General features: G+C 43.1%; 1 protein-coding gene and 1 long non-coding RNA gene across 15 annotated transcripts in view; one reads left to right on the forward strand and one right to left on the reverse strand.

The window, feature by feature from the left end:
- Dclk2 (doublecortin like kinase 2) overlaps positions 1-24,457 on the reverse strand; it is a 129,856-nt gene that overhangs the window by 16,447 nt on the left and 88,952 nt on the right. For 10 of the 13 annotated variants that reach the window (XR_013109896.1, XR_013109897.1, XM_076932613.1 and 7 more), the window contains 6 exons: positions 20,366-20,460; positions 12,432-12,507; positions 11,512-11,620; positions 10,053-10,110; positions 2,876-2,995; positions 2,508-2,654 (listed from right to left, as the gene is read on the reverse strand). Coding sequence is in view for 11 of the 13 variants with exons in the window: in XM_076932613.1 (XP_076788728.1) it covers positions 2,508-2,654; positions 2,876-2,995; positions 10,053-10,110; positions 11,512-11,620; positions 12,432-12,507; positions 20,366-20,460 (605 nt within the window). In the remaining 2 variants the exon portion in view is untranslated. The remainder of the gene's footprint in view (positions 1-2,507; positions 2,655-2,875; positions 2,996-10,052; positions 10,111-11,511; positions 11,621-12,431; positions 12,508-20,365; positions 20,461-24,457) is intronic. The other 3 variants (XM_034500072.2, XM_034500074.2, XM_076932615.1) reach the window with 1 other exon arrangement.
- LOC143442023 (uncharacterized) lies at positions 15,668-23,788 on the forward strand. 2 transcript variants are annotated; one of them, XR_013109898.1, is made up of 3 exons: positions 15,668-16,560; positions 17,372-17,456; positions 23,656-23,788. It is a non-coding gene; the product is annotated as an uncharacterized LOC143442023 (long non-coding RNA). The 2 variants fall into 2 exon arrangements; XR_013109899.1 differs by lacking the exon at positions 23,656-23,788 and adding an exon at positions 20,240-20,376.

The following is a 24,457-nucleotide window of genomic DNA, read 5'->3' on the forward strand; positions in this document are numbered from 1 at the left end:
GCTGGCACACAAAACATCTCTTTTGTTTTTAGACAGACTCTCACTTGGTAACTCAGGCTGGCCTCAAACTCACTATATTACAGACATGTACCGCCATGCCTAACGCTCATTGTACGTTTTTGGATGCGTCTGAATTTCAGATTAGGGTTTATGGATGCTAAACCTGTGTAAATCTCTCAAGGTAGAAGACAGTAAGAAAAGAATTCTGCCTTTCTGTGGTACCCAGGCAGGCTCCGTATGGTACTGTTCTTAGTGTATCTTGTAAAGGAAGATTTTTATAGAATGTCCAGAGCCCTCAGTATCCTGCAAATGAAAGAGGAAAATGTCCTTAAATTCCTTGCAGCAAGATTACATGTAGATGGCAGCAATACTGATTTCCAGACTGCATGGCAACCAAGGATCTGATGGCATTATGTCATAGACTAAAAAGGACCTGGGAGCTTCTGCTGGCAGCCCAGACATGAGAAGCCCTGTTGACATAGGGTCATCTCCTCCAGGAAAATCAGCTAGCAGGCTGTGCTGGAGTTTCCTGCTGCCACAGAGCACTTCCATGATAGCTACATCATGCCTGGGGCCTTCACTAACCAGATCCGGGTAGCCTCCAGGAGTCATGCCTCCTGATGTTGTTAAGAGCCCGAGCTGACCGCCAGCCTCTTAGAGGCATCTTATGCTGGCCTTCCCACCATGGTTAACAGATGCCCTTGCTATGGAGACATTGCCATCCCATATAACAGAGGAGCTAACTGTGTGTGGGGTCTACTGTGCTAGATGTATGGTTCTATCTCCTAAGAGGTAGAACGGAGGGAGAGCATGCCTGACCTCTGCTACTACAGAAGTCCTGAAAAGCCTGAAAAGGAAGGGCCTGCGGCTGCTGCCGAGAAGGCTGTGACCAAGGAGGAATGTCAGAGCAATGGACTGTGCTAACCCTGAGTTTACTGCTGCTCAGCCTAAGTTGAAGAAAACTCCCTGAGACAGCCTCCACATATTGCTTTTAACAATCTTTACTAAAGGTTGGCTATAATCTTTATTCAGCTGCCAGCTAGCTGAGCGACGATGAGAGCCACCACCAGGGATCACTCCACACCTCCACAATGCACCTGCTTAGCGCAGTCATGAAAACACAGAAGAAGACCATGAGACCTCCAGTCTATGGTACTTACAGTCTGAAGGAGACAGATCAGAGCATATAAAATCACAACCTGTGGCAAATGCTGCAAAAACCAGAAGAGGCCATGACTGCAGTCCGTTCAGAGATGCTGGGGTGATGTTGCAGGTGTAACTTGTGCTCAGTGATGAGGAGGTTAGCCATGATGGGAACGGATATTATGAATACAGACTAAGACCGACAGAAGAGATGGAGGTCTAATACTGTTGGTGAAGCCTTGACTGCAGAGGATGGAGAGACTAGATGGCGTTCCCAACCAGCTTCCCCAGTTCCTGACGGTGGAATCTCAAGAACTCTTCCCCAGGGGATAAGCTTTAGTTATCACAGATCAGCATAAAGGGATGTTAAATATAGGTTAAAGGTGAGTGCCATGAATCAGAAGAGAAAAGGGTTATACACTGTCAGGAGGCTGGTAAAACAGACCAGGACCACAGACCAAGGTCACTGAGCCTCATAGTAGAAACTATTTTTCAGTTTGTATAATAGAATACATGACACTTTCAAGTATGTAAGAAATATAGCATATCTTCAATTTCCGTGTCTACAAAGCTTAGAGGAATAAACTACCTCCAAAGTTCTGTTTGTACATGAAGTCACCTGGTCAGCGCCTCCTACCCATGGGCTTCTACTTGTCCCTATCTTATTCTTCAAAGTTATGCACCATACAATTTTGTTCTTCAGTTAGTATCGCTGCCATAAGTTTAGATGGCCAAGGACCCCAGAATCTCTGTGTCCGAGGTTTGATGCTTAGGGTGGTGAGGCTGGGAGGAGGTGGACCCGTTAGCAGGACAAGCTTCATGCAGGGTACTTTACATCATTACAAACCCTCAAAGGTCCCTGAGTCTCCCTTCCGCCCTTTCTTTGCTTCCTGGATCACAAAGTGGGCAGTTGGCCCTACCTCATGCTCTTCAGAACTGCCATGAGCCAATCCCATTGGAGGCCTGAGCCAATGGATGCACCTCTATTAGACTGGAACCTCCGAACTTTGAGCCCAAATCCGAAACCCTTTTCCCTTTACACATTAATTATGGCAGGTGTCCCATTATCATAGCATGAAGCTGACCAACATAATCAAAGATAAGTGAAAATGTACTTTCTAATGTCCAGAAAACAATGTGCACACCGATTCAAGAAGCTCATTAGGGTTTTATGTGTGCATGTAAAACACCCCAACAAACTTGAACTTGCTGGTTTTTCTAGAGTGCCTTTTGTGTGCTCTCTGTTCAGCACTGTGGTATTGGTTTACTCAATGTTATTCTGTGCTGTGATGTTTTCATAGCATTACAAGCATTTAAAACAGAAGCATGGGTTAAAAATGAAATAGCAGAGATTTTGAACACACCAGGAGATTCTCAGGTTTGATGTCTCTGTGTACAATGCTGAGGCCGTGCAGATATCTGAGGGCATTGGCTAGGTTGTACACCATGGCGCTTCCATCTCTCTCAGTGTACTTGGTTGAAGAAGTAATTGCATCAAAGAGATCTCCACCCTACAGGATAAAGAAAGAGATGCATCGAAATGTCAACAGTTCAGTCCTCTGAGATAAGAAGGGTGTCACATCAGCTTGCAGCAGATGAAGAAAGGGCCATGCATGAAACTGATGTGTCTGAGTAACAGAGGTTAAGAGGCTGTGGAACAGTTTTCTGATGAGGTTCCTCTGGAGCGCTGCATGCTCTGGGATTTGACACCAAGGAGCCTGCCCATCCTTACTTTGACCAGTTCCATCACTAGAAAGAGCTCAGTTGCTGTTTCCATCTCCTCAACCAACATGATGATGTTGGGGTGCTTCACTCGGCGCAGGATGGACACTTCGTTCTCAATCAGATGTTCCTGTCAAACAAAGGATGTAGAGAGGGACATGAAAACCACAGAACCTTCTGCTCTGCCACCCAAGCCTGGAGGACAGTACATCACAGTCTTTATTTCTGATGCCAAGGAAGACATGTCTCTTGGCACAGGACAACCACACTTGCCTACTTAGCTCCCCCAGGGATAGGACAGGCCACTAGTGAATATCTCTTTGCCAAGACCAAGCCACTACAGAAAGTGGCTTTGAGCATGCCCAGAACTGATATACAGTGTATGACTCCACTCTAGGCCATGACAGTAAAGACAGTGTCCACCCAGCACAGTGTCTTCTGTAAGGCAGGAAGACCAGAGCCACTTTCTAACTTCAGTATTTCATGAAGACCAACAACTGGGCATGTAAGAAAATCTGACACTCAAGCTCTAAGATCAAAACACTTGACTGTTACCAATATAAATTTTAATTTTATGCTAACATGCATGAAAAGTAAGCTTTCTTCTTTTATGAGTGGGCATGAAGTCATTCACCAGATGGGAGTTCCTTACACTTCGTATTTCAGAAATCTGGAAGGCACCGAGCCACACACCACCTCTCCTCTGAACACACTACCTCAGTGTTGCCCTGATGAGTGACGTGAGTGAGGACTGCTTGGTAATAAAATGCTCACTTACAGAATTAAGAAATTATCCACGAGTTATACACAGTGACCTTTCTGTTCCAAAGGCTGCATGTGAGCATCCCCACTAACTTCAAAGGCAAACCCATTTGAATTTAGAAAGTACAGTATAACAGTTGCTAGCTGACCTCCTCGACATTCTAAATGCTGAAATAAGATGTTTTTATATAGATTTACCATTTACTGCCTAAAGATGTGTACATATTGCACATTTATGGTGTGTATGTGGTGTGTGCGCGCGCACGCGTGCGTGTGTGTGTGTGTGTGTGTGTGTGTGTGTGTGTGTGCGCAATGCTTAATTTGCCCTTGACCTTTATTACCATGACCTTCAGAGCAAAATCTGGTGTTCTGACACAGCATTTGATCCCGAGTTTCAGACATCATTTCTAGTTTTCCCCGTATCTTCTGTATCTTTGGTGCATATACATATATGTTTTTACTCTAATTCAAATACCCCTGACAATAGTTTGAAGAATAAATCATGACAAATGAACAAATAACAGAGAGAATAAAATCTACTACAAGCTCCTGCACATGGTGGGTTGAAAGTCTCGAGCACTGAACGTTCTATGCCTGTCAAAGTCGTCACGGGATAAACATCGGCAAAGGACAAGAAATAAGAAATTGGAAAGTCTACTAGAAAGTGACCCTGACTGCCAGCCACAGACAGCGGCTTTGTGTAACACTGTGACTCTTAGTTTTATGTCAGTCCTTGGAGGTGGGAGTGTAACTCCAGTATTCACGCCTCTAAATCCACATCTCTTGTACTAGACATCACTGCTTGTGAAAGGGGAATGGCTGAGTGAGACCCAAGCTGGAATTTTTAAAAATAAAGATGACAGCTGTAAAAAATGACAGTATTATTTTTGATGAAAAGACGGGAACAAGCCAACTGGACATGAAGAGCCGCATGGGCTTTATGTCAGGAGAATCTGTACCCTGTCAGGAAAGGGGACTTAGGTTACCTGAATGCTTCAGGTCTCAAGTCTTTCAAAGTCCAAGTCTTTCAAAGCCTAAATAGCAATGGCTGGGAAGTCAGGAACAGCGCCCCCTCCAGAGCACGAGCACAAAGCACCAGCCAACACACTGGGACCCCAATCCAGGAAAGCGACTGTACTGCCAGCCACTGTAGCCACACAGAAGACACAGTAAACCACACTTATTCACACCAAGTGAATCAGATGTAAAAGCAGTGACAAGAATTTGTCTCACTCTACTGGAAGCAAAGACAAGAGCAGTCAGCTCATTCTAAAACTAAATAGGTCATAGTTTCCATCCTCAACCCCATATTCTGTCTGTTCATTATGCCCAATGTTAAGAGTCTTTAAACTCATTCTCAGGGAAGTTTTGGATGCAAATTTATAAACTGTGTCAGCAGTGTAAAGAAAGCTCTTTGTATGGAGTTAAAATATGCTATCTACCACATCCAGAAACCCTTCAACAAAAGGTACTCAAAACATCTGTGGACCCACTGTGGGACCCCTCTCGGCAGTGTTAGAAAGCTACCGGCAGTGTCAAGTTCAAACACCGAGTAAGTACTGGGGCAACAGTCTCCACATAAGCGACATGTGAACGTACTGCTCTGCTCTTGACAATGGTCATATCTAAGTTCAGAGTAAAGGTTCCTGTTGGGACATAGAAGCTGCTTTTCTCTGCTCTCCACTGCTTTCTATGCCTGACTATAAAGAAATAAGCCTTTTAAAACAGTGGCTCTCAACCTGTAGGGCACAACCCCCTTGGGGGCTGCCTAAGACCACTGGAAAACACGGATATTTATATTATAATTCATAAAGGTAAGAAATTACAATTATCATGTAGCAATAAAAATAATTTTATGGATAGGGGTCACCACAACACAAGGAACTGTGTTAGTGTTGCAGTGTTAGGAAGGGTGAGAGCCACCATTTTCAAACTAACTATCCTGCAAAGCCAAACAGAAGCACTAATGTAAAGCTACAGGATTGTTTTCTCCAAGTCTTGTGCAACCCACAGTAGCTTTTACTATACTGTGTAAAAAATATTCCACAGAACTTATTTATCAAACTTTCTGTATAGAATGTAAGTAGATTTGAGCCCTGCTGGAGTGACTCTACCTTCCCATGAAGAGCCTCCCTGCTCCATCAAGGCTGAGCTGGGCGACTCTCTCCTAGGCTGCCAACATCCATTCTCCCACATGTAGAAAATATCATAGCTTCTACTGTCGTCCGTTGGTGGGCTGGTCTGGAGTACCTAAGTCCTAGAGGCATCTGCCTCACTTCCTAGCAAACAGCACAGTTACAAATGTGTAAGCAAGTGTGTGAGTACACGCACACACACACACACACACACATATATACACTGGTATACATACACACATGCATGCACACATGCCCACATACAACACACCCTGTACATTGTCCACCGGTGGCTTCCTAGCTGGCAGCTAGACTGTTGAGGATGAGATAGCAAGCAGGACAGTGTGTTCAAACCACTCTATGTGGTTTTTGCACATGCAGTGGAATTAAATCATAGTCACCCAAATGCATCCAGTCCTGATCCTCCAGAGAGGAGGATCCCTTATTAGGATTTCCCTTATTAGGAAAGGGGGGCTGAGCAATACAGAGACAGCTAACCCTCTAGTAACAAGCTAACCCAAGTGAACCACAGCAGCCTTCTAGAGAGGCAGGAGAATTCACAGGGATGCAAGAGCAGCATAAAAGCCCAGAAGAGAAGAAAATGTGAAGATGGGGAGAGACTGCAATGATACGGCTGTAGCCTAAGGCTGCCGAACACCTGGAAGTGTGCTCAGACCCCAGAGCAAGTGTATATTCCTGACTTCCAGCAACCAGAACTGGGATAATTTCTGTTGATTTAAACTGTGTGGCAAGTTATTCCAAAAGCTCAAAACTAGTGTAATATGCTTTTGGATCTGTGTCTTGTCTGGGCCTGTAACATACAGATAATGAATACAAAACTTATAAGGTGAAGAGAAAAGGACAGTTAGGGGTTTCTTTACTGTGGAAAGTCAGTCAATATTCATTTAGAATGAGCGGTCTTAGAACAGGACAGAAAGAATCCTAACCCAATACCACAGCCTCCTCAACAACCTCTGTCAATGCAGCTGTGAGGAGACCAAAGTCTGGGCCTTTGCTCAGTCTGTTCTGGCCACTTGGTTCAAGGACCAACTCAAATGTTTCTTCTGTATACAGGGGTGTGTGTGTGTGTGTGTGTGTGTGTCTGTGTCTGTGTGTGTGAGTCACACCACTCATGAAGGGTCAGAGAACAATCTCAGGAATCTCTTCACCCTGTTTGAGAAAAAAGGCCCTTAGCTGTTTTTCTGCCATGTATGCCAGGCTAGCTGGCCCATGACCGCCCAGAGATTCTCCTGGCTGCTCCCATCTCCCTTTAAGAACACTGAGATTACAGATGTAGAAGTGACATGGCCTGTTTTTCACAGGGTCTGGGAACGTAGGGTCCCAGGCTGCATGGGAGATACTTTTACCCACTGAGCCATGTCTCCATCCTCCTCAAATGTTTTTTGCTTCCTGGAATGCTCACTGGGTACCAACTGCTCTTCCACAAGCTTTTCCTGAGCTCTGCCCATGCTCGGAAGAACTGGCATCAATTCCTGTGGTGACTTACCCACTCCTAGCACTGTGTCTTACACACACAACACACACTAAAACCCAGGTGAGTACTTTACTCTAACAGTGATTGTATATATTAGAAGAAACAGGAGGTAAGAATGAATGAAATATTTTCCCAGATTCCTGTTACATGAAAAATGAACAAGCTGAAACACAGAGGTACACGGCAGATTGGCAAAGCACAGGCTGTACCCAAACTCAAGTCGCCCTCTGCCTCGGCTGATTTGTGGGAAGGCACTTAATCCAAGTCTCTGCTTCCTTCTCTGTACAGCTGGTACAAGGGCTCTAAGTCACGACTGTGTGAAGTCCCTATATTCCCAAGCTGGTGGTTATTTTCAACATATTAATTTTCTATATAAAACCCACAAGCAGAGGTTAGCAGCCTTCCCCATAATAATGACTCAATGATCCCCTAAAACTTTGTAAACAAACTAAGCCATTTTTATCTGAAAATATAATTTTACAGTGGAAAAAAATCAACTTACTCGTAACATCAAGCTTTTAAATTATAATTTTATATAATATTGATATGAAATTTGGTGGTCAAATATGCAAAGTATAAAAATGTAGAGAAGCATAAGATTGTGAGCTGCAAAAATAGAACAAATTCAGTAAAGGACAAAAATCCAGACATCCCCATGTGTTGAGGTAGTCATCATATTAGAGTAAATTGTTTCATACAATTGTCCTTAACTATGAATATAGCTGCTTACATCCTAACTGTTATCCTTAATATCTAGAAGAACATGGTTCCCTATACCAGGAGATTACTTCAAAGATAGAAAGACCAACAACTACATATAGAGAAAATGTTTTTAACTTCGACAATTATCAATATCATTAGAAGCATTAGCAAAGAGGGCCAGCAAGAGATGGCTCAGTGGGTAAGAGTGCCTGCTGCCCAACGTAAGACCTGCGTTTGATTCCTGGGACCCAAGTGACAGAGGCAATTGTCCTTGGCATGTGTATACACACATACACATACATGCATACACACACAACACAATACATCTGTACATACAACACACATGTACACATACAATACACATACATGTATATATACAACATTCAACATATATAAATAGATATATACAGAGAGACAAAAATGAAAATGTTTTAAAGAATACACAAAACCACATAAAATTGGACAAAAAGTAAACATGCAGAAAAGAGTCATCTTGTCACCTTTGCTTTCCTGACAACTATAAGAGAAAATATTAGGTGGCAAATCTGTCACCTGGGTAGAAGATTTTTCTATAACTTGTTTATACTATTTTAAAATTTCTGTTAAAACCACATAATTTCATAAATGTCCACTAAGAATCAGTTTGTTTGTTTTTTGGCAATTCCACAATATAAGTCAGCACTGTCGCCCGCCTCACCCTACAATTTTAAGTTCCAAAGCCCCTGGCATGTTAACAACACTGACAGTAACACATGTCCGTTCTTTCTGCACATGCTGGAGCCTCTGTGCGTGCCTCCTATTCCCCACTCCTCAACCCCACTGACCGCCGTAGTATACACTGTCAGTCAACATATTTAGAGGAAGAGGAAAGGGAGACATGGATGACTAAACATCTGTCCAGGGCTACACAGCAAGAAGTGAAGACCAGATTACATTTTGTATACTCTGGCCCTGGAGTAACTTTCCAACAGGATTGCAATGTAGTCCAAATATGCAATTCTAAAGTTTCCAATAGTCACACTGAAAAAAATATCACAAACAGGAAACATTAATTTAAAATGTAACTTAACCCATTCTATCTAAAACACACTTATCAGATAGTAAAATTGGAAAAGATTACTGAGAAATTTACTATATAGTCATATATAGTCATACAATCACAGTCTGTCATTAAAATCCAGTGTGCACTTTAGCCTATGTCAGACTTGCTTGGTGCTTGGTAGCCATGTGCAGGCAGCAGCTCCCCCTGGTGTTAGATACTACTCCCCAGCCCTGTCTTGTAACAGATCTGCCATCACAGAGCCATGGCCACAGGCCTTCGGTCACCCTGAGTATTTACTGCCCTCTAGCAGACTGTCCTCAGCTGACCTTTTCCACTCCAGTTTGATAACAGGACAGACAAAAATGGGTCACTCACTGTGTTTGTGCATTGACCACTGCTCTAAATGTCCCTCCCAGGGGTATCTAAGTAGCAAACACCCCCAGAACACAGGAACAAGGCCAGATCATTTCCTGGCCCTGATAATGAAGCTAATGATTTCCTGTAGCAAAAAGCCTGGGTGGGTTTTCCAGCAGCTGCCTCATAAGACTGGAGGTGGCTCAAACTTGGGGCTCCTCGGGTCTTATACAAACCCCATGAGTATGCGTGGTCTGACTGGGCTTCTGGGCATCATCTGGAACAAGAGCAAGTTGGTCACCCACACTGCCCTTTGCAGTAAAGTCTTTTGTCTCTGGTTCAGGAACCTTATTTTTTGCCAGCCAGCCTCCTGAAGCTATACCGCTAACTCTTAGCATGGAGTAGGTTAGCTAACAATTCATGGTCCTCAGCTCTAGCCTTTACATTTTGTTGGATTTGAGATTAGGAATCTCCCAGAGATGAGTTTTACATTTTCTATATAGCTATAACCTAGATTGGTTAATTTACCATCCTAGAGTTAAAAGCTGGCTGGAACAGCAGGCTGGAAAACCATCGATTTTCTTTCTGTTGCTTGCAGTCTCTCCCCTGCATCGAAGGTCACGAGTCCCCACTGGACCACCTCCCTGAGAACCCACAATTCTCTTTTCTCTCTTTGTAGTGCTTGTGTATACTGTACCTTTCCACAGCATTTTGCTTTGTCTATAATCTTTAATGCAAACTCTTTTCCAGTGGACCTAGGAATAACCAGAGGAAAACCATTAAAGCTACAAGTCAGAATAAACCAGCCTTCCTAATTCCCTGTACAGCACAGGCACCTCTTAGTCAGTGTGGAAAGGGGTCACAGGAGGAAGGAACTGCAAAAAAAAAAAAAAAAAAAAAAAAGAAAAGAAAGAAAAGCCAGGCTAATTAAATCTACTTTTACATTGTTAACTCATATTGAAGTATTTAAGTTCTGTCGTATCAACCAAGAAAAGAAACTTTCTTTCCTTAAATCTCAAGATGGTCTCTAAGGAGAAAGGATAAAGAAAAATTCATCAGATTAACAGGAGAAAGAAAACTTGACTCGTGATGTCTCTTTACAAGCCACCTCAGTCTATAGTTAAACCCTTGCCCTTTCAGTCCCTAGCCCTCCTCCGTATCTTCAGCAAGATCTGGTGTATGTTATTTCACCCTACAGACCCTGCCTGGCACTAAAGAAATCCCTCATTAGACAGAAGAATCTTAATCTAATACTATTTAATTTTTACTCAGTATTAGCACAGTTGAATTTGAAAACACTGAAATGCAAACAGTGCATCAGAGAGCAGCATCACCATCTTCTTAGGAAATATTTAGAGAGTATGTGTTCTCTCATCTGGGGCTGCTTCTGCCAAAGGGACGAGGCCCGGCCTGGAAAAGTAACATTTAAATTGTTCCCCTGGTATTATAAACCACATCCTAACAGATCCTTAGAAGCTACATTTTAGACATGTCAGTGTTTCTTGGTCAGCAATCTGTATGCCAGAGCTCTGTAAAAAAAAAAAAAAGCTTCAAGAACAGGGGGGTTCTTATATAATAGTGATATATCAAGGGCAGTGAGCTCTCATTGGAGATGCAACAGAATGAATGAACTGTAATTATCAGAACCTTCTAGAAAACCTGCCACAAACTATAAAAATCAGCCTCTTGGAGACAGCGGGCAGGAGGACTGGGGATGAGGAACCGTCAGAGAATGGAATGGGAGGGGTAATGACAGGACTGTAAACATGATTAAAGATAATTTTTTTTTTTAAAGTTGGCTCCTGCTCTCACAGTCATGGCTCCTGTATCTAGAGCTATGAGTCTATCAGCCCAGCACTGGGTGAGAGCATTGCTCTGAAGGTTCAATGAAGCAGCACAGCATGCACGGAGCAGAGCCTGGTCACAGTCGCTCATTTTCTTCCTTGTAGCTCTAGGCTGGGGGATGATTTCTCATATGTCTTCTAGACCACATTCATATGAAACAATTTTATGCATATAACTGTCTTCTGCCAAAAGGCTCACGGCCATGCCAAAGAGCTGGCCCCAGGGGCAGATTCTCCAAGGAAAGTGGGACGAGATACTTCTAATTCCAGAGGGAGAACTGTACCTGTGGAGGAGCAGATCGAGCCACTCACCTGTCCATACACTCTTTAACTACTGCGAAGTTGCCGTCGCCAATGACCTTCCCGATTCTGTATTTCTCCAGAAGGGAGAAAGACTCGGAGCACCTGTTTCCATTCACACCTGCAGCCAAGGACAAACGCAGAGTCTGAAGGAAACATCAGCACTTCCTAGTGATTCCTACGCACTTGGAAAATAATGAAATGCAATGCTATTATTTATAGGTCTAAGCAAAACTAAAGAAAAACCCTCAGCATATTTATTTCCTAAGTAGAATGCCAAATCACCATTTCTTTTGACCTTGCTGCTTAGAATCAGAAACCCACAAAAATCAATAAGCCCAACAAATATTGAAATGCCAGTTAAAATAAATGATTATCTTCAGGAAGAGGTGACGTCTAACCTGAGCTTTTCAAAATTGCCCTGTCAGGGAAGAGGAGGGGCATGAGGCAGTCAACCTGAGGAATACTCGGGAGATCTCTCCTACCGTCAAGTAAAGAAAATTCTATCAAAGTAAGGCACTATGTTGAAGCTAATTCCTGGCCCAAAGCCTTCTCAAAAGGAGCGTACAATGGGCTGCCAGCTAACACCAGTCTACTGTCATGGTGTGTCTTGTTATCCCAGGCAAAGCAGAATATATTTGTGTTCGTCTAATTGAGAGAATCAAAAAATATCTAGGAATTGCAAGCTCATAACCAGGAAGTGAGAAAGGGAGGAAGCCAAGACTAACATCTGAAACACGAGACGGTATGGCAGAGACACTACATATCCTGAGGTGACTTCCACTCCCAACACCTCCTACAGCTAACTCGACTAGCAGGTGGCATGGTCACATCCCTATTTAGGAAGAATGAGGGACCTGTGGGATTCTGATGGCCAACAAGTTTAGATAGAAGGTTTGCTTTATAAAAGTAATAACCAGATTGAGAAGTACCTTCAGGACTCATGCAACGGTCAAGTTCAGGTCCACCATTTACATTGGAAGAAGATCTGCCCTGAGCAGAAATCTGCTAAAAGAAGAAAATAACCATTATTATTTATTAGAATACATTTATAAATTATTAGTCCTAGTCCTTATGTGATAAGACAGGATTTATTGATGTCAAATGACTGATACAGGAAATGATACACAACTTTTTTCTCATCCTTTTTCCATTTATACAACATAACACATTAATAAATTTATTTCACAGATACAGTCTCCAATTCAGATTTAACGTCACAAAAATTGACACTGTACTTTTTAAAGCTGACTCCTGTGGAACACTAATTCCTCAGTCATTACTGCTTTCCCTCCAAATGCCTCGCATGGAGCTCACTGTCTAGTAATCAATCTCTGAATTGTTCAATCCTTCATCCCAAGGTGATTCCTCCTCCAATACACTCCTTCCTACGTCAAAAATCGCCAGAGAAATAAGAGATCCAATGTAAGCTAATATCAGCCCTGTTCTCTTTGTCTGAATGCTGGGGTTACAAATATGCACCACCCTTCCTAGTAGCCTAGCTGTTAAAGGAATGAACGATGAGAAGAATGAAATTTTTCTGCAAAGTTAAAACTCAAAGATAAATAAAAGGAGCCCTGGTGACTACTCCCAGGACTCTGAATAAACGGACCAGGGGGCTGGGTCACCAAATTCTAATAAGTAATAATGGACTGGGTCTGTTCACAGATCTAAACCTCATTGCCCAGAATCAGACAGCCTACGCCTGCTGGGTGGAGTGTGGCACATCCACTAGCACTCCAGGACACAAGGCCTACACTTCTGAGATGGTTGGACCAGCCTTGGTCCTGTGGCCTATTTCCTACTTGCCCAGCTTTCCTGGAAGTAGTTAACATTCCTCTAAGTCTCTCACTTGGTCTGCATGTCCTGACTGACTCCAGGACTAAGAAGCTCCCTAAAGGAGGGCAATGGCTGGAGCAGGCACATTTACCTCCCGTCACTTGCAAGCACTTCAGAGTGTTTACCCACTGAGTTCCTGTGGACCTTTCTAACTCCCTCAGTGTTTATTCTCAGTAAAGCCTCTTTCCTTCCCGATCTCCATTCCTTGTGCAGCCGAATAATTATAACCTGCTTTGTACTGGAGTCCAGGGGGACAAAAGGCATGGAAAGAAATCAGAAAAAGAACAGGTGTTGGATGCCAGTTCTCTAATAAAAAAGTGCCAAATGGGGAAGCCATGAGTGTAGGAGGCGGAGGCACCCTGTGGAGGGAGAGGGCACAGAGCCAGGTTATGACCATGTGCATCTGACAGAAGCCTCAGTGAGTCAGCAGGAGTTGTGGCTTTTAAAGCAAATAATGACAGAAACCATTTTTCAACTCTCAAATTGACATTTTTTTCTAAAGTGCTAAAGCTTTTTAAAAAATCTCTGCATTGACTTAACAGGAGTGACTTATCCAATATATTCCTCTACTTGAAAATAAGGCTTTTCAATTTTTAAAAGCATGAAAAAAAATACTACTACAGGGGATAATTTTACTGCAACCCAGATGAACTGAGGCCAAGACATAATGAGGAATAAACATAATAACATAAATTCCCCTTTCTTTCCTCACTGTTAATTGAATCCACAGCAACCACTGGTGCGGTTTAAAAGGATACAAAGATGAAGAGACGCGACCATTACCAACCACGACTGGTAATTCTACGAGACACATGAGAATAGTTAGAACACTCCTTGAAGCCTGCCCATTCCAGGTCAGGGCCTGATGGCCTGAAGTAAATGCTGAAAAGCTAGAAGAGGGAGTCACATTGCCCAGGATTACCCTAGGCTATACCTTTTAATCTCTAGTTTATGATTATATTCACTTGACTTCCCCACTATGAAACTTGGCTCTCCAAGGCCATCAAAGCTGGCTTTCCGCCTTGTTCCCCAGAAAGACTGCTGGTGAACTGGAAACGCTATTGTTAATAGAAGGCATGATATTCCCAATGGCCTTCAGACAAGCAGACCAAGAGGACATGGGGAGCCACAATGACTATACTATTCTATTATTTCCTCTGCAGATATTTTGTGCATTTCCCTGTCCCTGGCAAGAGAATTACCCATGTACTCAAGTCATTTTACATTTGTAGCTGGTTAATAGTGATAAGTAGAATCCACTGTGTATGTAAACAGGACTCAAGCTAGTGGCTTGCTTGCTGCTGGCTTTGTGGATTTGCTGATTGAGCACTTTTAATCCTGAGTACCACACCTCTGTAGGAGGAATGAGTCAGCAGCATACCCTGACTAGAGGATCACAATGGACCACGCATGTTCAACAGCTGCATCTGCATTATTTTTCTTTTTAAAAGATTTATTTATTTCATATTGTGAGTACTCTGTCGCTCTGTTCAGACACACACCAGAAGAGGGCCTCAGATCCCATTACAGATGGTTGTGAGCCACCATGTGGTTGCTGGGAATTGAACTCAGGACCTCTGGAAGAGCAGTCAGTGCTCTTAACTGCTGAGCCATCTCTCCAGCCCTGCATCTGCATTTTACAACCTTAAGATCTAGCACATGGAGACAAATGATGACAGAGCACATGACCTGGCCAGCCAATCAGATGGTGCCAGTAACAAGCAGGGGTGGAGGGGATGTCATGGACCAATGGGGCACGGGTGGAGAGTATAAACGATCCCCAATTCTGCAATAAACGAGTCTGTTTCTGCTTCTCACCTGACTCCCCGAGTCTGTGTAGTTGAATCCATACCTTCTAACTCCATACCCTCAAGGGCCATCCCAAGGGGTCAAGGGCTATGGCAACACACCTCCAAAGACTATGTGGTGATCAAAATCAGCTAGAACCTCTTCACATCTCTGAGTGATCCCTTCAGGCAAGGTTATTGGATCTGAGCAAGAGACTAGCAGTATCATAAAGCCTCTTGTCCAAAATGTCTACATGCTGGGAGCTTCATCACCTCTAGGATCCAAGGTGTCATGGTTGGCTGCTGCAGCAGTCTCCGTCATACACTACCCAGTTACCACCAGTGTACCACCATGAAGAACTCCTAGTGTCCAGTGCTCACCAGCAAGAGGCATCGAAGATAAACAAGTGCTAGTTATATTCAAATAACGTTCTTACAGTTGCTCTGACTTATAGACACTTGCACGGTGATAACTGCCCCCCCCCCGCCCCAATCTACCCTAATGTGTTGCAGCCCAGATGAGGACTGAACTATCCCCAACTCATCAAGCCAACCGAGAAACCACCATGAACAAACAGAACCTGGTATTCAATGTCATGATTTATTTTACTAGGGCACCGAAGTCTTCAAAACTACTTAATCTGCCTCTTTGTTTCTGTTTCTGTCTAACAAAATCAATTAAGCTCAAAGTTGAAGTTACCACACAGTGTTTCTGGGGAAATGAAAAGAGCCTCAGAGTGACCAGCTCCCTGGTTCTGAAAATTATTAACTTAGTTTTAAATTCACCAGAAAAGCCAGAACTCCAGGGAAAAGCAAAAATGTCTAAGGTCGGCAGCTACTGTGGATTTACATCTCACAGCTTTGAAAAGAAGGTTCCAAGTTCAGGAGGTCAGAGAGTTTACATTTTAGCTCTGCCAATCAGGTTAGATATGAAAGCACCTTCACCACACCTCACAAATCTGGGACAGCTTTCACCACCAACAGACCCAGGAGACATCATCAGATAAAACATCAGCATATCAGACAGTTTATAATCTCAAGATGTTGGGTGACATTCCATTTGGACTTTGTTCTTCCTCCTTTCAACCAACAAGAATGCTCACTCTGGAACGCTCCCAGACATGGACCTCTGCATCAGAACTCAGGCATTTAAAACTGTGTGCCCTGAGTCTGAAGCCCTAAGTTACGGCTGCCTTAAGTCTTCAGTTTGGACAGATGATGAATTAAAGTTCAGGGAAATGTTCTCTTCATCTATCTGGCAGTCCTTGACATATTTAGTACTCTTTATTGCCTGTCTGCCCCCTGCCCCAGATGCTGTGATTTAAGGACAGTAAGTAATCCTACAGAAGAAAGCTGCCAGCCACATCCAAGGGACTCGGAGGTGCCCTGGCAAAGGAAAGAGCTCGAGGGCTGAGGTCAACACAAAACTGGGAAGGTAAGGATTGGTGTTGGGGGGAGGGGGGAGGGGGGAGGGGAAGCAATGTCAGCAGTGGATTCCAAGATTAGAAGAAAAAAATGTTAGTGGGGAACAGGCTAGAAAGATCAGGAGACAGTGTGGTAAAACTGGTGAGAAGAGAGGCCATGGTGACTGCCAAGCAGGAATATGGGCAAAGAAGTTTGGGGAGATCGAATGAAAAGGAAGGGTAGCCTAAAACAAAGATTCTGGGCAGCTGGCAGAAAGACAAAATATGAAATTGCTGCTAGCACCGAAAGAACCTGGCCGTCCCCTCCCAGCTAAACCAGCTGACCTGTGGGATGCCTAAAATACTGTGGTAATAGGTCTGGCTTCCAAAGGTGGGTCACAGAAACAAGAACTGCATGGCACCTTCCTCTGTCACATGCTTACAAAGGTAGCAGCCTTTTGAGGACATAAAGGTCATCACCCATGGAAGAGACCCAGCAGGGAGGAACAAGGCCTTCTAAACCTCTACCAGACATGGATCTGAATCTAGAGGTCAGTTTCTTTACAATGAATTATACAGAGATACATAGTCTATTGCAAGGGAGGAGACAGTTTATTAAGTGGGACACATGGAGGAGCCTGGAGATGTGCCATAGCTTGTCTGTGTCCTGGCACTCAAAGGACAAAAGAGAAAAGGGGTTGCGGTGAGCTCTGCAGTGACCTTCTATGGGTCATTAACATAATGCCCATGCTCACTTGGCTGAAGGAAGCAGACCAGGATTGCCAGTCTATTAGAGGCTGCTTTTGCCTTTCATATGTTAATCTATGGAATCTCCTCCTCCAGCTTCTGATTCTCCTGCCTCCAACCCAACTGTCAGCAAAACAAGAAGTGACCTGGAAGTGGATACCCCATTCCCATGAAGCCTCAGGTAACTAACCCTGTTGTGTACCCTGCCAGCCAGCAATAAAAGAGCCTGGCAGAACCACCCAATTAACCTGCTCCTGAAATCCAACTAACTTCTAAAAATATGTGGGGAAATAAGTGTTTGCTGTTGTCAAGCTGTTAAGAGTGTGATATCCGAAAGGACAGAGGGCAAGGGAGGGGAGAGAGGAAGGAGTAAGATGAGAGACTCCCTGCCCTTCTGCGGCTCCTCCCTTCCCTCAGCTACAGACCTAAGCAGCAATTCCTAATAAACCTTCTGAACCCTCAACTCTATCCCAGAGAGCATGGCCTGTGGTGGGGGCCCTGGAATCTAGTCTCAACAAGATTATCCCTCAGGTGACGTGGCCTGTAGCTTGCTGGGTGCTGAGAACGTTACTGAGGATGCCAAAGAGTTGAATATTTTTACTTTCTCGGAGTAATAGACTCTTGGTCAGAATATTTTCAAGTAAATAAAACAGAGATACAAGAGACAAGCTCTGTCTGACCTCTCTTGTGCTTACTTTCCTTCTTACACACTTATATTTCATGTGGAATTTCCTTCACATGAAACTGAGCCTAGAGATTCCACGGTTACAGGAAGAACACGGAAGCTGTCCTGACTGATTTCTCTATATTTTGTCCACCAGTGCTTCAGTGTATCCCATAAGCCCCTTTTTTTTTTTAAATAGAAAAAGGCAACATGACTTCTCCAAGGTCACATAGCCAGCAAGGGGTCACACCAACACCAAACCCAGGCGCTCTGACTGGAGTCTGCTTCTAACCACAGCACCCTGTATCTTCTGCCTCCAAACGAGAGAGAGAGAGAGAGAGAGAGAGAGAGAGAGAGAGAGAGAGAGAGAGAAACACTCTCAAGTGGAGCCCTGAGTTGTCACCCTCAGGCTGTCCATGGGGCTGCACACTAGAGTTCTTCAGTTCCACCTTGATCCTCTGAGTCAAAGATTTGTGGATTAGCTGTCAAGGCTTAACTGGGATTGGTTGGAACATTTGTAGAATTCTTTAACAACTAAAGAAAGATGAAAGAAAACCAAGAACACTAGGAGACTAAACTAAGCACTCTTGTAACCATTCCTGAACTGGCCTCATTGCAAAGTCTTATGGTACCAAGACTGGAAAGCAGGAGCTTGCTGTGAAGGAGACTTCTGTGTGGCCTGCTTCTCTGTGAGGTAACTATCACCATGCTTTTCAGAAAAGCCTTCTTCCCCACACCCAAACAAAGGGGAGCCCAGTGTTGGTACCTAGGGACTCAATTTTGGAGTAGCAGCCCAACAGGGACCTGCTAGATAACCTGCAGTTTAATAAATCAGTTTATAAATTTTTTCTCCGACATTGCTGTTTTGAGCCATCTGTTAAGATTGGTTCTTACAAGCACAGGCTCTGCTTTCAAATCCCAGCTACCCCAGGCTACAATACAGCTTCTACCACAGGCCCATGTATATCATCCTCTTACACTGAGGCATTATGGTTTGAGTATAAAATGTCCCTCATAGCCTAAAGTTTGGTTTTTGTTGTTGTTGTTTTGTTTTAATTGGTGAGTTACTTTGAGTCAGAGTTTCCTGTAGCCCAGGCTGGCATGGAACTTGATACTTGAACTTCTGATCTTCCTGCCCCATCTACTAAATGCTAGAATTGCAGGCACAGGCTACCACACCCAGGAGTACACTAGGGATCAATCAACTCAGGGCACCGTACATGCTAGGCAAGCATGGAGATGTAGAATTCACCATATAAATCAGACTAGCCTTGAATTTGCAGATGTCCCCTCCTGTCTCTTCCTCCTGCATGTTGAGATTACAAGCTGGAGTCACCACATCTAGACAGTTCTTCTAAGTGTGTCTAGTAATGAATGAGCAGTTGATACAAGTTATGTATTCTCTTATCCCTAAACTTACTACCAGTCTCATCCCATGTTTCAGCTAAGGTGTATAACCAAGCAAGCACAAACCGAGACAATCTGTATTATTCTCTTGCTCTCACTCCTTCTCAGGGCAGAGAGCAAGCTAAGCTTACACTCAGGTGGATAATGCTACCCTGTTTGGGAAGCTGAGAGCTTCATGTACCTCCTCAAGGTATAAGAACGCTAGGCTTGATGTGTTTTCATTCCTTGTCCACACAGAAGTGGTAAGCAGCCCTTGCTATTCATTATAATATATTAATTATATAATATATAATATTCATTATAATAATAAAAAAAAATCTTCAACCTTTTTTTCTTAAAGAAAACTTCTTGGACCATATTTGAAGTGTTTAAGTAGCCGTTTTCAGATACTATATTCCTGGTAATAGTGTATCTGCCACCACTAAGGAAGGAAACCGGATTTACTGACACACACACAGCTCTGTACAAACTTCAGTACTTTCAAAGCACTTTACCATATAAACATCTGACTGTGTCAATACAGGAAACATTCAGTGTTTAATAGCAATTATTTACTGATGTTTTACCAGGCACATTTTATCAACCTAAAGCGCTAGAATTTACTAAATCAAATGAAACCTGTTAAAATTTTGTAAATTTCAGCTTTGTACATTAATATTCTCCCTATTAAGTAGCTTATTAAGCTGACCACTAATTTTGCTGCAATTCTTTATATTTTTTAACATCATAAATAATGCCTATTTATGCTACGTGCCTCACCAAAGCCTACATGTTTTTCTTGTGCTACCATCCTTCAGGGACAAAGGTTCTGTTGACGTTTTAGACTTCAATACAGTCTATACTGTACATTTACCACATTTCACTCAACCTATCACAACCTTGCATTTCCACAGGGTGTGAACACAGGGAGAGAGTTAAGAAGACCAGCTAACTTGATGCCAGTGCGGCTTTGACAAGCTCACAAACAGACCACACAAATAATAGAATCACATAAACATGCCATATCTCTTCCTTCGTACCTTCAATCCTCTGAAACTTCCGGGGCTGGTTGGAGAGGAGCTGGAGGACTTGGTGGACTTAGGAGTGGAAAGCTGGCTGCTGGGAGTTCCATTCACTGACCAGGAAACAACAGAGGAAACAGTCATCAAAACTCCAAACAACCACATTGTAAAAACACTAAGCACATGCAGGAAATGGCTCCAATGAAGCTTTGCTTCATTCAAAGCCCAAAGCAGGTGACGAGTCAGCAGAAAGCAAAAGCAATGTATCTTACTGCATCACAGACAAAGTCAGACAAGGAGGGAAACTAGAATTATTCCAATAATAGTGTCCCAACAATGATATAAACAAATATAGAAGACAATCATGGAATTACAGGTGTGAGTGAGAGGCCCTGTCCACACAACCTGCCTTCCAGAAAACACAGACGAATGACTGGCTGCTGGCTGCAAAGGTCTATGATGACGGCCATTACAGATTGCCAATATCCATCTTCATCTGGGTGTTTACTAATGGGAGTCACAGAGATGTGCTTATGGCCCTTTCAAGTCAATTAGACTGTAATCCAAATACACAAGTGCACATGTCTGCCTGTCTGTCTGCCTGTCTGTCTGTCTGCCTTCCATAGATGCTACTTTTGATGCTAAGAACTGAGCAAAGCATCTCATACATGCTAAGCACAAGCTCCACCACTGAACTACAACCTTAACCATTAGGTATGTTCTTAATGGAAAATGAAAGTAACTATTCCTTCTCATATTTATTACTTGATTGGAGGCCATTAAAAGATAATTATTCAAATATTTTTAATATAGGCTAGTTATTTTTTTTAAAGATTTATTTTATTTATATGAGTACACTATAACTGTCTTCAAACACACCAGAAGAAGGCATCAGATCCCATTACAGATGGCTGTCAGCCACCATGTGGTTGCTGGGAATTGAACTCAGCACCTTTGGAAGAGCAGCCAGTGAGTCAGTTCTTAACCACTGAGCCATCTCTCCAGCCCAGGCTAGTTATTTCTAATCCTCCCGTTTTCTTCACAGTTTAATTTGCCCATTCTTTAGCAAATGCTGATAGTTTTCTACATACCCCTTCTACACCTCTATATGATTCTTTGGTTGAAAGCTTGAACTGGAGTCTATGCTAAGCAGAGGGTGGTTAACCCTGTTCATAAGGAGACTTAATCATAGATTAGCCTTCAGGGTGCTGGTCAACCAACTCAGTACCTTCATGTACACCCCCAATTCTATTATGTACACCTATTACTGCGGTGATCTCATGAAGCTAGTGCTTACTATCTGGGATTAATAGTTTTTTCTCTTCTTAAAAGTACATGTAATTCCTCTTACTTCAAAAGTAATCCTCAAAAGCTTTTGCCCAAAAGCAGATGAAAGCTGACACCTATTTTTATGAAAAGCAAACAGACAATATTATTTTAGATTATCTGAATTAAATGTACGCATGCAGAGGTAGAGGTCCTGCACAGGTGACTCAAAAATTAAAAACTAGTTCCTAAGTGGAGGCAGAAATTGTAGACCAAGTAGCATATATCATCAGCTAGAACTTTTTAAAGATTTATTTATTATTTATTTAATGTATATAAGTACACTGTAGCTGTCTTCAGACACACCAGAAGAGGACATTGGATCCCATCACAGATGGTTGTGAGCCACCATGTAGTTGCTGGGAATTGGAACTCAGGACCTCTGAAAGGGCAGTCAGTGCTCTTAACCACTGAGCCATCTCTCCATCCCCCCAGCTAGAACTTTTAATTTTCTTTATTCTAAATCACTGGGTTATCTAGATTTTCGTGTGTGTGTGTGTGTGTGTGTGTGTGTGTGTGTGTGTGTGTGAGATTTGTTCCTTCATGTGCATGTAGACATGCATGAGGAGGCCAAAGATCTCTACCTTATCTGTTAAGGCAGGATCCCTCACTAAACATAAGCTCATGCATTCAGCTAGGTTGGATGACTGGCTGGCAAGTGAGCTCCTAAAATGTCTCCCCCCGCCCCCACCCCAGTGTTGGTTACAGACACAAGCCTATGCCCGGGGTGCTGGGATCTGAACTCAGGTCCTCACTCTTCCACAGCAGGTACTGTCCTGGGGAATCACCTCCCTAGCCCCAATCTATTTTTTAAAAACACAGAAATGACTCTGAATGACATTGTAATGGTGGGCAACTGTCACATGAATTCGCCCATATCACAGAATGCACAACCATCAACAGTGACCTGCACATCATGAACTCTGGGTGATAATGTGTTGGCTGCAATAACTGCATTCTTCTTCATAAAGGTGATAAGGGAGGCTGTGAGTGTTTATGCAAATAGGGACACAGGAAACCTAAATCTTAGGCTCAGATTTGCTGTAAGCCTGAAACTGTTCTCATGGAGTCTCTAAAAACTCTTTTTAGGGGACTCACATAAAATATAGATCATCGTGGGCAGTAAGCTAGAAAGCTTGCTCTAAGTAGAGACAGAATTTCACTCATTTGTTTTAAACCTCCATCCCACTCAAATATCCATCCAGGTGGCCAGTGAACAGCCAGCCCTCCCCTGGGCCCTCACCATGTCCATCTGGCAGCACACAGAGTTGGACTGCCTTGATGGTAGCAGAGTGGGGCTAGCAGAAGAATCAGCTCCTCAAAGAATGTTTCTGGAGCAGACAGGTTTCCTAAAAATCCACTTCCTAGCTAAGGAAGCTTACTGCTAGGTATTTAACCCACATCAATAACATGTCCAACCCCACCCCATAAGTTTTACCATAAGAAGATGCAGACTGATGGACCATGTGAGTTTCCAACAGCATTTGGAAAGTTCTAAGAATCGCTGGTAAGACAGCCTTAATTTCCCTTACTCACACATTTCTCTGAAGTTCTGGAAAGACTAATAACTGTGGTCCTGAAGGTGCTATGTGACATCAGTTCCCTTCACTGCTGCACCCATGGAAAAGTGTGGCGACCAGCTAGCACGTGCATGGCACCCCATCCCCTACAACCCACTCAGACTTCCTTCCACCAAGCTTACCCTCCTCAGTTATAAGGTGGGCTTTCTGTTTGATTGCTCTGGATATTTTTTTTTTATCTTCACAAAGCTATGTTTAAAGATTTACAACTAGAAACCTAAAACTAGCATTACAAAAAAAAAAAAAATGGTGTGTGTGTGTGTGTGTGTCTGTGTGTGTCTTTGACCACATGGATATCAACAGAGGCCAGAGGAGGGCATCTGGTGTTCACATCCATCATTCTCCCCAGTCCTTCAAAGCAGAGTTTCTCCCCTCATCTATGTCTTGTGTTTTCTTTGCTAGGTTGGAAGCAAGCAATCCCCTGTCTCAACCCCACACCAGAACTGGGATTACAAGCATCCACAGGATACCAGGCTTGTGAGATCAGTGCTAGGATCTAAAGGCTGGTCCTCAACTGCACAGCAAGCAATCTTAAGCACTGAGCCACCTCTCTAGTCCCTAAAAGCAGGATTTTAAAGACTCATTTATGGTACTTACTTAACTACCTGTATATTTACAACAATATAATTAGCTATTTACACAGAGTTTTGTTGGAAGATTAAGTAGATTCAGAAACTTCACTCAGCAGTACCTCCTTCTATCCTATGGTTGACAGGAACAATATTATAAGTACAATATTGTAAAGTTATTAGCTCTGTCTGAAATTCCAGTTAATCCTTTCGTGTTGTTGTTGTTGCTGCTGCTGCTATTTAAAGACAGGGACTGGCTGCGTTGTCCAGACTCATTTTAAATCTCCTACCTGAACAGTTTGAATACAGGTCCACAGTTCAGCAGAGCCTCTGCACAATCAAGCATTACTCTCTGCCCCATGTTGTCAGAGAATGTGGAGTAATCACTGTGAACTGCAGGCAGGAGCAGAGGCAGCCAGCTTTCTAAATAAAGTGTTAAACCTCGTCAAGGGCCTCTTCCACAGACTGTTTGCTGAGATACGGTTTTCAAACTTTACAGCTTTCCCTGAGGAGTCTGAGGCTGACTCTATCCAAATGTGGCTCAGCTGAAGATTCTGCAGACTGAAATGCTAGTCCTCAACCAATTTTTAAGCACTGCAAATTCAGATTTTAAAAAATCACTTAAGAATTTACTG

Source organism: Arvicanthis niloticus, chromosome 4 (assembly GCF_011762505.2).
Source record: "Arvicanthis niloticus isolate mArvNil1 chromosome 4, mArvNil1.pat.X, whole genome shotgun sequence".
Taxonomy (NCBI): domain Eukaryota; kingdom Metazoa; phylum Chordata; class Mammalia; order Rodentia; family Muridae; genus Arvicanthis; species Arvicanthis niloticus.